General features: G+C 35.5%; 2 protein-coding genes across 2 annotated transcripts in view; one reads left to right on the top strand and one right to left on the bottom strand.

The window, feature by feature from the left end:
• LOC100373673 (28S rRNA/ribosome and sororin micro-cofactor-like) overlaps positions 1–14,121 on the bottom strand; it is a 37,808-nt gene that overhangs the window by 16,965 nt on the left and 6,722 nt on the right. The gene's annotated exons all lie outside the window — the stretch shown is intronic.
• LOC144356165 (1-acyl-sn-glycerol-3-phosphate acyltransferase alpha-like) lies at positions 1,368–11,601 on the top strand. The gene is made up of 6 exons (XM_085491803.1): positions 1,368–1,648; positions 3,251–3,387; positions 5,716–5,891; positions 7,289–7,384; positions 8,064–8,139; positions 9,994–11,601. Exons 1-6 carry the CDS (start codon positions 1,464–1,466, stop codon positions 10,143–10,145), a joined length of 822 nt encoding a protein of 273 aa, XP_085347929.1. The 5' UTR covers positions 1,368–1,463; the 3' UTR covers positions 10,146–11,601.

Genomic DNA, 14,121 nt, shown 5'->3' on the forward strand with positions numbered 1-14,121 from the left:
ATATAACAAACAAAAAATCACGGTCGACTACAGATCAAACCATTATGGACGCTGTGAACCACCTTCCCAACACCGATTAGGTCACAGGAGCGTTACGTCGTTGGAGGGCAACTATGTCAAACAATGATGACATTGAAAAGGTCACAAAGTCAAGTTAATAATGAAACATTTTAGGCGGATGTTTCAAGTTTGTGTCCAAGGTACTCTAACAAAAGATCACTGTAACACTCAATCAGGTCATCTGTCAAGGTGCAGTTTACATGTTATCTCCGGGATATATCACGCGGATTAAAACAATACGATCTAAAATAAAATACTTAGTAAAACAAGATATCGTAGCTACTTTTTCCCGTTCTACCAAAGCTCATATGCTCAGCACAAACCTTATACATGTATAAAGGGTGAATTTCATGTTGTTTTGATATGTCCTCCTCATGACCACAACTTAAAGCGGGAGGGTCGTCACCTGCGCACGCGCGGGAATTGAGTCCCAAGCGACATTGACACGCTATGACCATCTGACGCATGCGCAGGTGACGCCCCCGCTTTAACAACAGTATGCATTATTACGTTGAGTAACAATACATTTTGTTGCTGATTTTATTATTTTCACATTCCATATTTGGTGTATTGGCAACGATCACGTATCCAGTAACCGTTCACGTTTATACTGGGTCAAGTACTGGTACGTACTTTAATCGATCGGTATATTCATCAAGGTTTCAAGTTTCAGTGTCGGTACTACGGAAAAGAACAACCAAATATTGGGTTTTCGCATAGTTTAGGGTTTTGCGGCTAAATCAGGGTCCACCAAAAGAAACTTGTTAAGTCAATTTTATCAGCAGAATTTGCGATGTGCACTTCTGCAGTAAGAATCTCATCGACGATTTTAATCATTTTTGCTCTCGTGACAGAATATTTGTATAATATTTTTTTTAATTAAATTTGTAGTGTTTTTCTATAAAGTATTTGTTAATTTTGGACAAAACAGATATAGTTTTCGATCTTGGTCTAAACTGAGAAAAACTATATATGTGTTTTTTTTGTGAAAGCACGGTCCGGACTTAGGTGAACGTTGACAAAAGATGACGTTATCACCCAAATGAATAGCTTCAGTTTATTTATATTGTGCTGTGGAAATAATGCATTGTTGTATTGTTTTCGTTTTTATAGTGCAATTTAACGACATATCCCCGTTGACGTACATATTTTAATTTAAGAGCATTGTCGCATAGAAGTACCTCTTTCATAAAAAAATATCGCCCCCTAGACATTAGCTCAACAACAAAGAATTACATGCTATGACCTAGAATTACAGTGACATATTCATCACCACTTACTTGGGGGGAGCTAGACACCTTAGTTCTCTGAATTTGAAACACGGTCCATTCATCTTAACATTGTGTCTCTCATTGACATTGATTAGGATACGACCGTGACAATAACATCTTCGGGTCGCGACGATGGAGTTAAGTTGGTTCCAGGTGGTTACGATAGTACTGCTCCTGATAATACCAGTGTTATATGAATGTAACAAGACCGTGAGGTTTTACGCTAAATACGTGTCCTACCAGTTTATGATATTAATTGTTGGCCTCGTCACCATACCGTTTGCTTTGCGGAAACCGGGGGATGTTACTAATCAAAGGTATAGTATTCTTACAAGAAGTGGTGTACTCTACATACACACTGAATATACACGACTGAAATACACTACGCCATTGCCTACTTACGAATTGTAACCGTGTAATTACACTGCAAGCTATATGCGGGGATGAATGCAAATCTCACCACCCCCCCACCCCCCAGACTGGTTGACCACAACAGCATACGGGCTACGTGTCCAGGAATCAGAGTGAGCCCGCTTTGCACCGATAAACAGAACGCTAGCCCCAGAGGTGGCGTATATTTTCTCGTCAGCCATGTTCGTTTTTTCCACGTTGTCAACTCACAGCTGGCAGAGAAAACCCCGTGTTTACGCATCGCACTTTAAATTCAAATGAGACTGACCCAAAACGCTGACATGAATCGTAACCATTGTTTCGTTTCGTTCCAAGGCCAATAAACTACACATACATTTTGCACAAAAAAATCCCTGCCATCTGCGCCAACAACATAACCAACATTGAAGAGGTTTTACATTTCAAGTTGTCAAATTTTCGAATATTTCATCCCAAGTATATCATCATTTCTTTATTAGGGTCCGTATTTTAAGATAATTACTTGTGTTATCGCAATATGTTACGATGTTCGTCAATGTTTACGTTGTGGGTACGAGCAATCACCGTTACTCAGTTTATTTGTTCTGCTATGGCCCCGCCTATCGTACGACCACGGGTGACAAATTTGAACCTACGATATCTTGCAACGTAAATACAATTAACAAGCGAGTACGCGAGAACAATATGTCATTAAAATCGAATATCGTCGTGAGCCTGAGAAAGAAAACAAGCTTATCACCCAATCTATAAAACTGCACTGAAAACGTAATTTAATTTGCAGACAGTTACAGATCAGTGAAGATATTTGCTCTGTTCTTTAGCTAATATAAAATCCACTAGACTTTAATTCGAAAGACTAGTGTGGTAAACAGAAATATGTTTCTACGGACAAAGTACAGGAGATAGACTTTATACCAATAGGTTAGGCGATATGTGGCTAAGTAAATATTTCATTTACAATTGTTATCTGCGATGTGCATCAAATACTGCCGGTCGGGTTGTGATGAGCATGATTGTCAAATACGATTGTTTCATCTCCATTCTACTGAATATTATTCAATCGAAATACGACAGGATAAGTAATACAATCTGTATAAAAAATATCTACATAACTCATTGCACTTAAAACTGCGTAGTCGCGTCAGACCTTTCCGATGACCCAGCTTTGGTAAAACGATTACCGACATCAATTAAATACGAACATTTAGTTGTACGGAAAATTAGCTTCATGTAAACGCGAGCTTAAGCGAACGTATAACAGATTGCGTAAGCAAAATATGAGGGTACCGGTATTTTTTGGGTGAAAGCTGATAAACTCGTTATAATCTACGATCGATGATAGTTTTATACACACACCAACGAGGTATACACTTGTGAGCGACATGCCAAATTGTGATCCAGTGACAGTAGGAATCGAAAAGGGGCTATTATATTCCAATTCGTTGGTTCAACAGAAACTCGAATTATCATCACGGGTTTTTCCAAATACTATCATTGTTTAATTGTGGAAATGCACTTTTATTTTTCAGCTGGGCAGCCTGGGCGACAAAAACACTGGTGAAACCGCTTTTCGGTGTCAAAATGACCATTGAAGGGGAAGAAAATTTGAAAAGTGACACACCTCTGATTGCAATATGTAATCATCAAAGTTTTATAGATTTCATCGGTAAGTCATTCTTACATCAACATAAAACGTCTGGATACATTTTTTTCAATATGAACATCCAGTTTTTGACCTACATTTTTGGCTATGCATTCGTAATTAAATTAAATACTAGTTTCACCAAAAGTCAGACTTTTTGCAATTTCAATTTATTGAATAAAAAGAAACTCGGATTCCTCATGGGAAATAATGTCCAATATTGCATGTTCAATTTAGCCTACTTAAGGTGCTTTGTTATTGCTCTCACTTTCATTAGATTGGGAGCTTACTAATCTCTCTGATGGAATCTACACAATGATAATCCATCACAGGTGAACATGCGCAGAACATGTTTATACATGTATGTATATACACAAGTACAATATTCTCATGAATCATTACATGTGTCTTAACAAACACCGGTAGTAGGTAGACAATTGATGTCCTGCTTGCATTGGGTTGATAATATTACTTTATAAAACAACAAGATGTAACAGATATAATACACATTCTGCAAACACGTATAGGGAACACCATAAAACAACATGAGAAGATTACTGACCAATTCTTTCATTGTTTCACTTATTTGCATTAAGATTTATAGAAATGCATGTTTTGTCATGCGATTGTGTGATCTCGCAATTCGTGTGATCTCGCAATTCGTGTTATTTAAATTATGGGATCTCCATCATAAGTAAATTGTTCTCCCATCAGTTGCACTCCCTATAATAATACATGTAATTCTAATAAAATGCTAATGAAATGTCATCGTATTTCTGACAAAATTGCTACAACACACAAATAAACATGCAAGAAACACCAGGATGAATCAGGAATAAACCAGAACAAATTATTCACCTTTTGACCAATCACAACTTCACTTAAATATTACTGCAACAGCTTAAACAAAGATAATTTTAGAAACTAGTCAATCCAATTGATCTTTTCATCAGGCCAGGTCATATTACTCTGAGTCACTGAGACAGATGTCAACATTGTTTGTCTGTCACACATGTTAACTTTTGAGAGTCATCTATAAAATGATTGTATATAGTCTACTTATTCTCTACATGAAATATCGATAAAAAATGACAAACCTTTTGATTAAAAACTAAAAGCAATATCTAAAACTGTCTGCACGGCCCCAAAATGGTGATGAAATTTACTGTAAATTTTGAAAAATGTGAAAATATTTGCACTGAGTACTGTAGAATACTTTATTTTCGCTTGGAATTTATTTTCGCTGAAGGGATGATTCCGTGAAAATAAAATCCAGCGAATATACTTTTTTTCCTATATTTCACATTAAACTCATAAAAAATCAGTGAAAATAAATTCCAAGCAAAACGCCCAAAAAGCCTTTTCAGCGAAAATTAATTCCAGTGAAAATAAAGTATTCCACAGTATTGGGCAGAAAAAATAAGCTGAATGTCACATTTTCAACTTTATGAATGTAACTATTTTGCACCACCTCATTAGTCAACACGGTGGCATGTTTGTTTGAATCGTTCACCATGACGACAAAGAAACCACTGAACAATTCATTTAATTTCAGTGTCTAATACCGTTTTCCACTCACCTTACTTACACTTAAATATGTTTAATATTTAATGAAATGTACTCACCTTGATACAATATTAGTATTATCCTGCCTTACAAATGTATCATTATTACCTACTTATTTTTGTATTTAAATTGCTTTTATTGTATTCAAACTTGTGTCTGGGACTGTTCACTATTGCACAAACAGTACACACATAGTTGGTTTTGAGATAGCAAATATACTCAAAAATACACGACAGGCCTGTGTGACTATATTTTGCCATTATGATAATTTAATTCAATAATTCCAGCATCAACAATGCCTGGTTGAATACAAACATCTGTGTAGTAATCCACAAAAATGAATATTCATCAGAAATTTTAAAATATAGGCATTTCTCATTGAATTGATGATTGGAAATGTATGGCTTGGTTTAATTTTAGTAGAGCTGGTGATGCAGAGATTCTCCAAAATAAAAACCCAGTTACTGTGAAATATTTTATTTTAGCTGGAATTAATTTTCGCTGAAAGAATTTTTGGGTGTTTCGTATGGAATTTATTTTCACTGATTTTTGACAAGTTGAATGTAAAATATAGGAAAAAAAGTATATTCCCTGGATTTTATTATCACTGAATCATTTCTCCAGCAAAAATAGCGAAAATTAATTACAGTAATTATTAAGCCTAATATTGTATACGAAAATTGTGTAAATTTATTAATTTAACGATGAAAGATATCCAAGATTATAGAAATATATCTGAATTCAGTATGATAGCTACAATATCATAATACATTGAATGTTTCCTAGGAATGATGGAAATATATCCAGAACGATGCACAGCACTTGCCAAGAAATCACTGAAATATGCAGGCACATTCGGACTTGGATGTTGGCTATCTGGTATTATATTTATTGAAAGGTTTCGACCTGACAGAGCAAAGGATACAATTGGTGAAGCCGTAGATATTATTAATAAGAAAAACGTATGTACGATATAATATAATACAATTGTGATTTCTATGTATATGTGATTATATGTCACTGTACTACAAGTAGATTTTACATTGGGTTTGTTATAGTGAAGTGTTCACTATAATGAAGCACATAATACATGGGTTTGTTATAGTGAAGTGTTCACTATAATGAAGCACATAATGCATTGGGGTTTGTTATAGTGAAGTGTTCACTATAATGAAGCACATAGTGCATTGGGTTTGTTATAGTGAAGTGGTCACTATAATGAAGCACATAATACATGGGTTTGTTATAGTGAAGTGGTCACTATAATGAAGCACATAATACATGGGTTTGTTATAGTGAAGTGTCCACTATAATGAAGCACATAATGCATTGGGGTTTGTTATAGTGAAGTGTCCACTATAATGAAGCACATAATGCATTGGGGTTTGTTATAGTGAAGTGTTCACTATAATGAAGCACATAATACATTGTGTTTGTTATAGTGTAGTGTTCACTATAATGAAGCACATAATACATGGGTTTGTTATAGTGAAGTGTCCACTATAATGAAGCACATAATGCATTGGGGTTTGTTATAGTGAAGTGTTCACTATAATGAAGCACATAATACATTGCGTTTGTTATAGTGTAGTGTTCACTATAATGAAGCACATAATGCATTGGGGTTTGTTATAGTGAAGTGTCCACTATAATGAAGCACATAATGCATTGGGGTTTGTTATAGTGAAGTGTTCACTATAATGAAGCACATAATACATTGTGTTTGTTATAGTGTAGTGTTCACTATAATGAAGCACATAATACATGGGTTTGTTATAGTGAAGTGTCCACTATAATGAAGCACATAATGCATTGGGGTTTGTTATAGTGAAGTGTTCACTATAATGAAGCACATAATACATTGGGTTTGTTATAGTGAAGTGTCCACTATAATGAAGCACATAATACATTGGGTTTGTTATAGTGAAGTGTACACTATAATGAAGCACATAATACATGGGTTTGTTATAGTGAAGTGTCCACTATAATGAAGCACATAATGCATTGGGGTTTGTTATAGTGAAGTGTTCACTATAATGAAGCACATGATACATTGGGTTTGTTATAGTGAAGTGTTCACTATAATGAAGCACATAATAAATTGGGTTGGTTATAGTGAAGTGTCCACTATAATGAAGCACATAATGCATTGGGGTTTGTTATGAGTTTGTGGGTTTGTTGTCAGGAAATTTTAACAAGGTAAGTGTATGATTTTTACCACATAGTCTTTTGGCAAATTATTAAATACTCCAATACATTATTATTATGAAAGTCTCTACACAAGTTAGTACATGTAGATATGATGTCATTCCTAATTAAATAATTATCCAATAATTTCAATTTTTCACTTCATTTTAAGGCAAAAGTCTGGATATTTCCTGAAGGGACCAGAAATCCACATGGTGGTCTGTTACCATTCAAGAAAGGTGCCTTTTATTTAGCAGTGCAGGCTCAGGTAATAAAGAGATTTGTATTATTTTTTTTCCTATGGTTTTTCAATGATAGTTCTAGTATAGTCGTTGTATAATTTAATTTTCAATATAAATGTGAAATTTTTTCATTTTTCGGTCTACATTTTTATCAGAACTAAAAATTTTATCAGACTAAAATGTGACAAATGTTGATGACAATAATACTATAGGGTCAAAGGTCACAATGGTTGTTGGAGTCAATTCTCCACGCAGACATCAGCTATCAGCACGGTTAAAACAAAGGCCAAATTCTCTCAGAAAACTGTACTATGTTACAATATTACCCCCGACTTGTGCAACATATATAAATTTGGTTGCTCAGGATTACTTCAAAGTTGAGTTTGTGCTGTTTCTTCGACTTTAGCCGTTTTCATCGTCTCTTTGACCGTAGCTTCACAGCAGCTCATACAGAGCCCATAGAAATACATAGTACAGAGGTGCGCGTCTTAGCAACAGAGAACATTCTGTGACATACTAGCCCTCACCCCAGAGATCACATTGATAATGAAAAGGTCAAAGTTCATAATATTAGTAAAAAGTTCAAATGATGGTAAATAGTTCAAAACTGATAAATAATGGTAGAGAAAAAATAATGCTGTTGAAATTTACTAGATCACAGCTCATCACTGGAAATATAACTACAATGTTGGCTTTTTTTTTTAGGCACCCATTGTACCAGTTGTCTTCTCAAATTATTCTGAATATTTTTGTGCAAAAGATAACAGGTTTTCAAATAACGGTGAGTAATGACAAGAGGAATGTTGTTTGGATCATATAAAACATAGCTGCGTTGGTTATTTTGTGATACAGTGTATTTGAATGCAAATGATGAAGCAGCAGAACTGTATTCAAATTAAACATTTCTATTTATACTTTCCATATTTGTGGTTACAAAATAACAATACTTTTTCCTCTCTTAATCCAACAGGAGAGTAAATACAATTAGTCAGTTACCATGGTAACTAACCTGCTTGATTCACTCAATTTTATTTGATATTTTTTTTACATAACTTTTAAGCAAACTTAAAGACTCGCAGGACTACTTTTTTTTAAAAAAAAGTAACAATTTGGCAATGGCTGTAAATCGGTTTGCCCATGACTATTCACATCTGGGATATTTCTGACATTCCAGAACAATGATGCCATGCTCTACTAAACAGATTTGGTTAAATTGCTAATAATTCTTCCATGCTAGAATTAGGAGACTAGAGTACATGCATTTGACACACTGTCATTGTCTAGAACCAGAATTCATACGACTGCCATATATAGTATATCAAGTACCTGGTAGAAGCCTTTATTTTTAATTTAATCCCATAAAAATGATTATTGGTTTAATATGTACAGTGATGAAGTTATATTCATAATGGTAAAAATGAAACAGTAATCTGTTTGGACAATTATTTTATCAAATATAAAACAGTTCTATTGAAAACAATGCGAAATAGCATGTTTTATCACTTTAGAAAACAAAGATTTTTGAAATAATTCAGGATTTCAGAATATCAACAAGTAACCTGCCAGTTAGCTTGATTAATCAGCCAGCAACTGGCATAACTCCACAATAGCAACCAATGGTGAAAGTTCAATATTGACAAAATGGCTTCAAGTCACTAAAATATAAAACATAATTTTCTTGACGTTGTCCAACACATCATCTGATGTTGTTTTTTTCCATTCATTTAGGCTATCTGTAGAGGCTTTCGACAGGTGGTTTGTTGAGCCAACGTCCTCATATTGGTTAGGAGTACAATTTATTGAAAAATGAAACAATTTTAGACATTTTTATTTATGAAAATGCTTCTATTTAAAAAAACAAACATGCAGATATGGTTTTGTCAACTACTGTACATGCACTGATGAATATAGTTAGAGGGTGTGCTTACTGTAAAAGCATTATTTGCTCAGTTTTAATTTGGTTATTTTCACTGAAAAGTGAAATCAACATGGACATGTACTTTTACAGTATAACAGGCCAATCAAACTGGACGATTATGGGGAATCACAGAGTGCTGGCCAATCAAAGTGTGTGATTATGGGGAATCCCAGAGTGCTGGCCAATCAAAGTGTGTGATTATGGGAAATCCCAGAGTGTTGGCCAATCAAACGGTGTGATTATGGGGAATTCCAGAGTGCTGGCCAATCAAAGTGTGTGATTATGGGAAATCCCAGAGTGTTGGCCAATCAAACGGTGTAATTATGGGGAATCCCAGAGAATTGGCGAATCAACAATTACTTGCCATAGTTTAGATGGACTATAGTTCATGGTGTTTGAATACAGTGCTGATAAACTGTCCATGATGGTAATGCATTTATTGTAAACGTCTCAGAAACCTTGCAACATACATGGATTCCAGGGTATGCTAATCAGGGATAATTAACACATTGCCTACTGACATAGTTTTTTTAAAAATTGGAATGTTTTTGGACGAGGCTTTCTGCAAGCAATGTGTCATCATTTAAGCATTAACAATGTGACAGTCCAAACATTTTTTTTTTTAATAAACCAATATGGAAGGTGGGGAAAAAATTGATTACTACATTGTGTATGGCAACTTAATTAATAAAAAATAAACTTTTTTCTTTGTTACAGTGAAATTCACTATCAAAATTTTACCACCAATTTCTACGAAAGGAAAGACACTAGATGATGTTCCCGAGATGGTCGAAAAGGTTCGGCAGATAATGCTCGACACTTACAATGAAATATCACGAAAGGATAAAGGCCTTGGAGCACCAACATAGCTCACTACATTTCAAAATGGAAAGGATACACCTTGAGAGGAGTACTGAGAATCTCTATAGTCACAGGGTTGAAAATGTTTTCAACATACTGCCAAAGACTGAATGTTAAATGGCATTTTTTTTTCATGTCAGCATTTCTCTGTTTTATTACATGTCATTATTTTCATGCAAATTTTGGTCGCGGTTTACAATAGAAATATCCAAGAAATTTTGCAATCCAGTGGTGCTTGTACGGCCTGTTGCTATGCAGTAAACAATTGTTCAAGATGGCGGCGATATCTTGTTAACCAGATTTAACTTCACACATATTTTATGAAAACACTACACATTGAAAGACACCAGACAACATAGAGGTAAAAGCAAATACTGTATTTTCTTTGATGCAATGTGTTTTGGATTCATAGGATCAAACAAATTTGTAGAATGCTACAAAATGCAAGAAAGTACTAATTAAGATGGAAATCTTTTCAACTCGATATTTTATCATGTGCAGCATATAAAATGTTGTTTCGTTTGGTGACTTCTTGAAACAATAATTGAAAACGTATCAAAGGTACAGTTGGTACCTGGTATCAATAGAAATATGTTGTCAAATATATGGCACTTGTTTATAAACACAAAGCGAGGATTAGTAGCTACCAATACTTCCATTTATGGTAATCAATGTAACCATGGTTACAATTATCAGCAGCAGCAGAATTGCCTCTGACTTTCTTTGTGTCAAAGTGTTTGGTATGTCAAGACACTACTTTGTCTTGGCTCAAATAACTAATAATTCAGCGAATTCACTATTCAATTGTCAAACTGCCCTGATTTGCGCTGTATGGTTCATGACACAAGAATTTCAAAACAAACTATAAAATTTTAGCCCATGAGCAATTACAACTTTTTAAAAACTGGTTACATACTAGTTTGAACAAGGTATTGATGTTAATCTTTCTAAGGAAAAGATATATGATAACAAAACATCTTCATTGATTTCCAAATGAAAAAAAGTCTGTACAATATCACCTAAACAAGTCTGCTGTATATTTTCATTTTCATACAGAGAATTTTTAAAATGTAACTCAGAAAATTTTGGGCTTATTGCACTAAGAGACTTGTTGTCTGACTTTGAATTCTGTACTGTCAAAGGTCATTTTGCACAAATACCCATATTTGGGCTTAGTATGAGGTTGGCGCTAATCTAAATGAATCGTGACGTTGGTTAAACTAAAATGAAAATCAAACAAATGTGAATTCTGAATCTGTTGAAAACAATGAAATAATATTTTAGAGTGTTTCCTTGGCGACTTATGAACTTTTCATCAAACATTCTGCTTCACTGCTTTTAATGTTGCAAATTTCTGGCCAAACATTAATATTATATAAATTATAGTTACTTGTACTTAAAAGTTGACGAATCAATTAAGAATAAACTTGCATCAATAATGCATAGTTTTTTTGACAAAGTAAATATTGTTGTTGGGTGTCAATTCTTTGTGATATTTAGATGACCAAGTCGACTCTGGTTTGTTTCTCTACAATGTAACCAACTTTGTAGCCTGGACTGTATGCAACATTTCACTTGAACATGAACTTGTACCTAGGTTACCTACTGGCTTGAACTTGGGAGTTGAGAGGGTACTCAGTTTCAAGGCCAAATAACATAAAGAGAATATCTGCATTCACCAAAATATACCAATGTAAATGCTGCCGTGAACTTCAATATATAATATATCGTTATGGTAAGATATCAATTGAAAATACTGAGGAATTCCCAGCATGCAGCATGCTAATAAACTAAAACAGTGAGATATTACTAGCACTGTACCTAGGCACTGGTGAAGTGGCATACAGTGAGTGAGATATTACTAGCACTGTACCTAGGCACTAGTGAAGTGGCATATAGTGAGTGAGATATTACTGGCACTGTACCTAGGCATTAGTGAAGTGGCATATAGTGAGAGGGATATTACTAGCACCATACCTAGGCACTAGTGAAGTGGCATATAGTGAGTGAGATATTACTGGCACTGTACCTAGGCACTAGTGAAGTGGCATATAGTGAGTGAGATATTACTGGCACTGTACCTAGGCACTAGTGAAGTGGCATATAGTGAGTGAGATATTATTAGCATCGTACCTAGGCATTAGTGAACTGGCATATAGTGAGTGAGATATTAAACTAGCACCATACCTAGGCATTAGTGAAGTGGCATACAGTAAGTGAGATATTACTAGCACCATACCTAGGCATTAGTGAAGTGGCATATTGTGAGTGAGATATTACTGGCACTGTACCTAGGCACTAGTGAAGTGGTATATAGTAACTAAGATATTACTGGCACTGTACCTAGGCACTAGTGAAGTGGCAAATAGTGAGTGAGATATTACTGGCACTGTACCTAGGCATTAGTGAAGTGGCATACAGTAAGTGAGATATTACTAGCACCATACCTAGGCACTAGTGAAGTGGCATATAGTGAGTGAGATATTATTAGCACCGTACCTAGGCATTAGTGAACTGGCATATAGTGCGTGGGATATTACTAGCACCATACCTAGGCACTAGTGAAGTGGCATATAGTGAGTGAGATATTACTAGCACTGTACCTAGGCACTAGTGAAGTGGCATACAGTAAGTGAGATGTTACTAGCACCATACCTAGGCACTAGTGAAGTGGCATATAGTGAGTGAGATATTACTGGCACTGTACCTAGGCATTAGTGAAGTGGCATACAGTAAGTGAGATATTACTAGCACCATACCTAGGCACTAGTGAAGTGGCATATAGTGAGTGAGATATTACTAGCACCATACCTAGGCACTAGTGAAGTGGCATATAGTGAGTGAGATATTACTGGCACTGTACCTAGGCACTAGCAAAGTGGCATATAGTGAGAGATATTATTAGCACCGTACCTAGGCATTAGTGAACTGGAATATAGTGAGTGAGATATTAAACTAGCACCATACCTAGACATTAGTGAAGTGGCATATAGTGAGTGAGATATTACTAGCACTGTACCTAGGCACTGGTGAAGTGGCATACAGTGAGTGAGATATTACTAGCACTGTACCTAGGCACTAGTGAAGTGGCATATAGTGAGTGAGATATTACTGGCACTGTACCTAGGCATTAGTGAAGTGGCATATAGTGAGTGGGATATTACTAGCACCATACCTAGGCACTAGTGAAGTGGCATATAGTGAGTGAGATATTACTGGCACTGTACCTAGGCACTAGTGAAGTGGCATATAGTAAGTGAGATATTACTGGCACTGTACCAAGGCACTAGTGAAGTGGCATATAGTGAGTGAGATATTACTAGCACCATACCTAGACATTAGTGAAGTGGCATATAGTGAGTGAGATATTACTAGCACCATACCTAGGCATTAGTGAAGTGGCATATAGTGAGTGAGATATTACTAGCACCATACCTAGGCATTAGTAAAGTGGCATATAGTGAGTGAGATATTACTAGCACCATACCTAGGCATTAGTGAAGTGGCATATAGTGAGTGAGATATTACTAGCACCATACCTAGACATTAGTGAAGTGGCATACAGTAAGTGAGATGTTACTGGCACTGTACCTAGACATTAGTGAAGTGGCATATAGTGAGTGGGATATTACTAGCACTATACCTAGGCATTAGTAAAGTGGCATATAGTGAGTGAGATATTACTAGCACTATACCTAGGCATTAGTGAAGTGGCATATAGTGAGTGAGATATTACTAGCACCATACCTAGACATTAGTGAAGTGGCATACAGTAAGTGAGATATTACTGGCACTGTACCTAGGCACTAGTGAAGTGGCATATAGTGAGTGAGATATTACTGGCACTGTACCTCGGCACTAGTGAAGTGGCATATAGTGAGTGAGATATTACTAGCACCATACCTAGGCATTAGTGAAGTGGTATATAGTGAGTGGAATATTACTAGCACCATACCTAGGCATTAGTGAAGTGGAATATGGTGA

The sequence above is a fragment of the Saccoglossus kowalevskii genome, chromosome 17, assembly GCF_978046115.1.
Source record: "Saccoglossus kowalevskii chromosome 17, keSacKowa6.1, whole genome shotgun sequence".
Taxonomy (NCBI): Eukaryota; Metazoa; Hemichordata; class Enteropneusta; family Harrimaniidae; genus Saccoglossus; species Saccoglossus kowalevskii.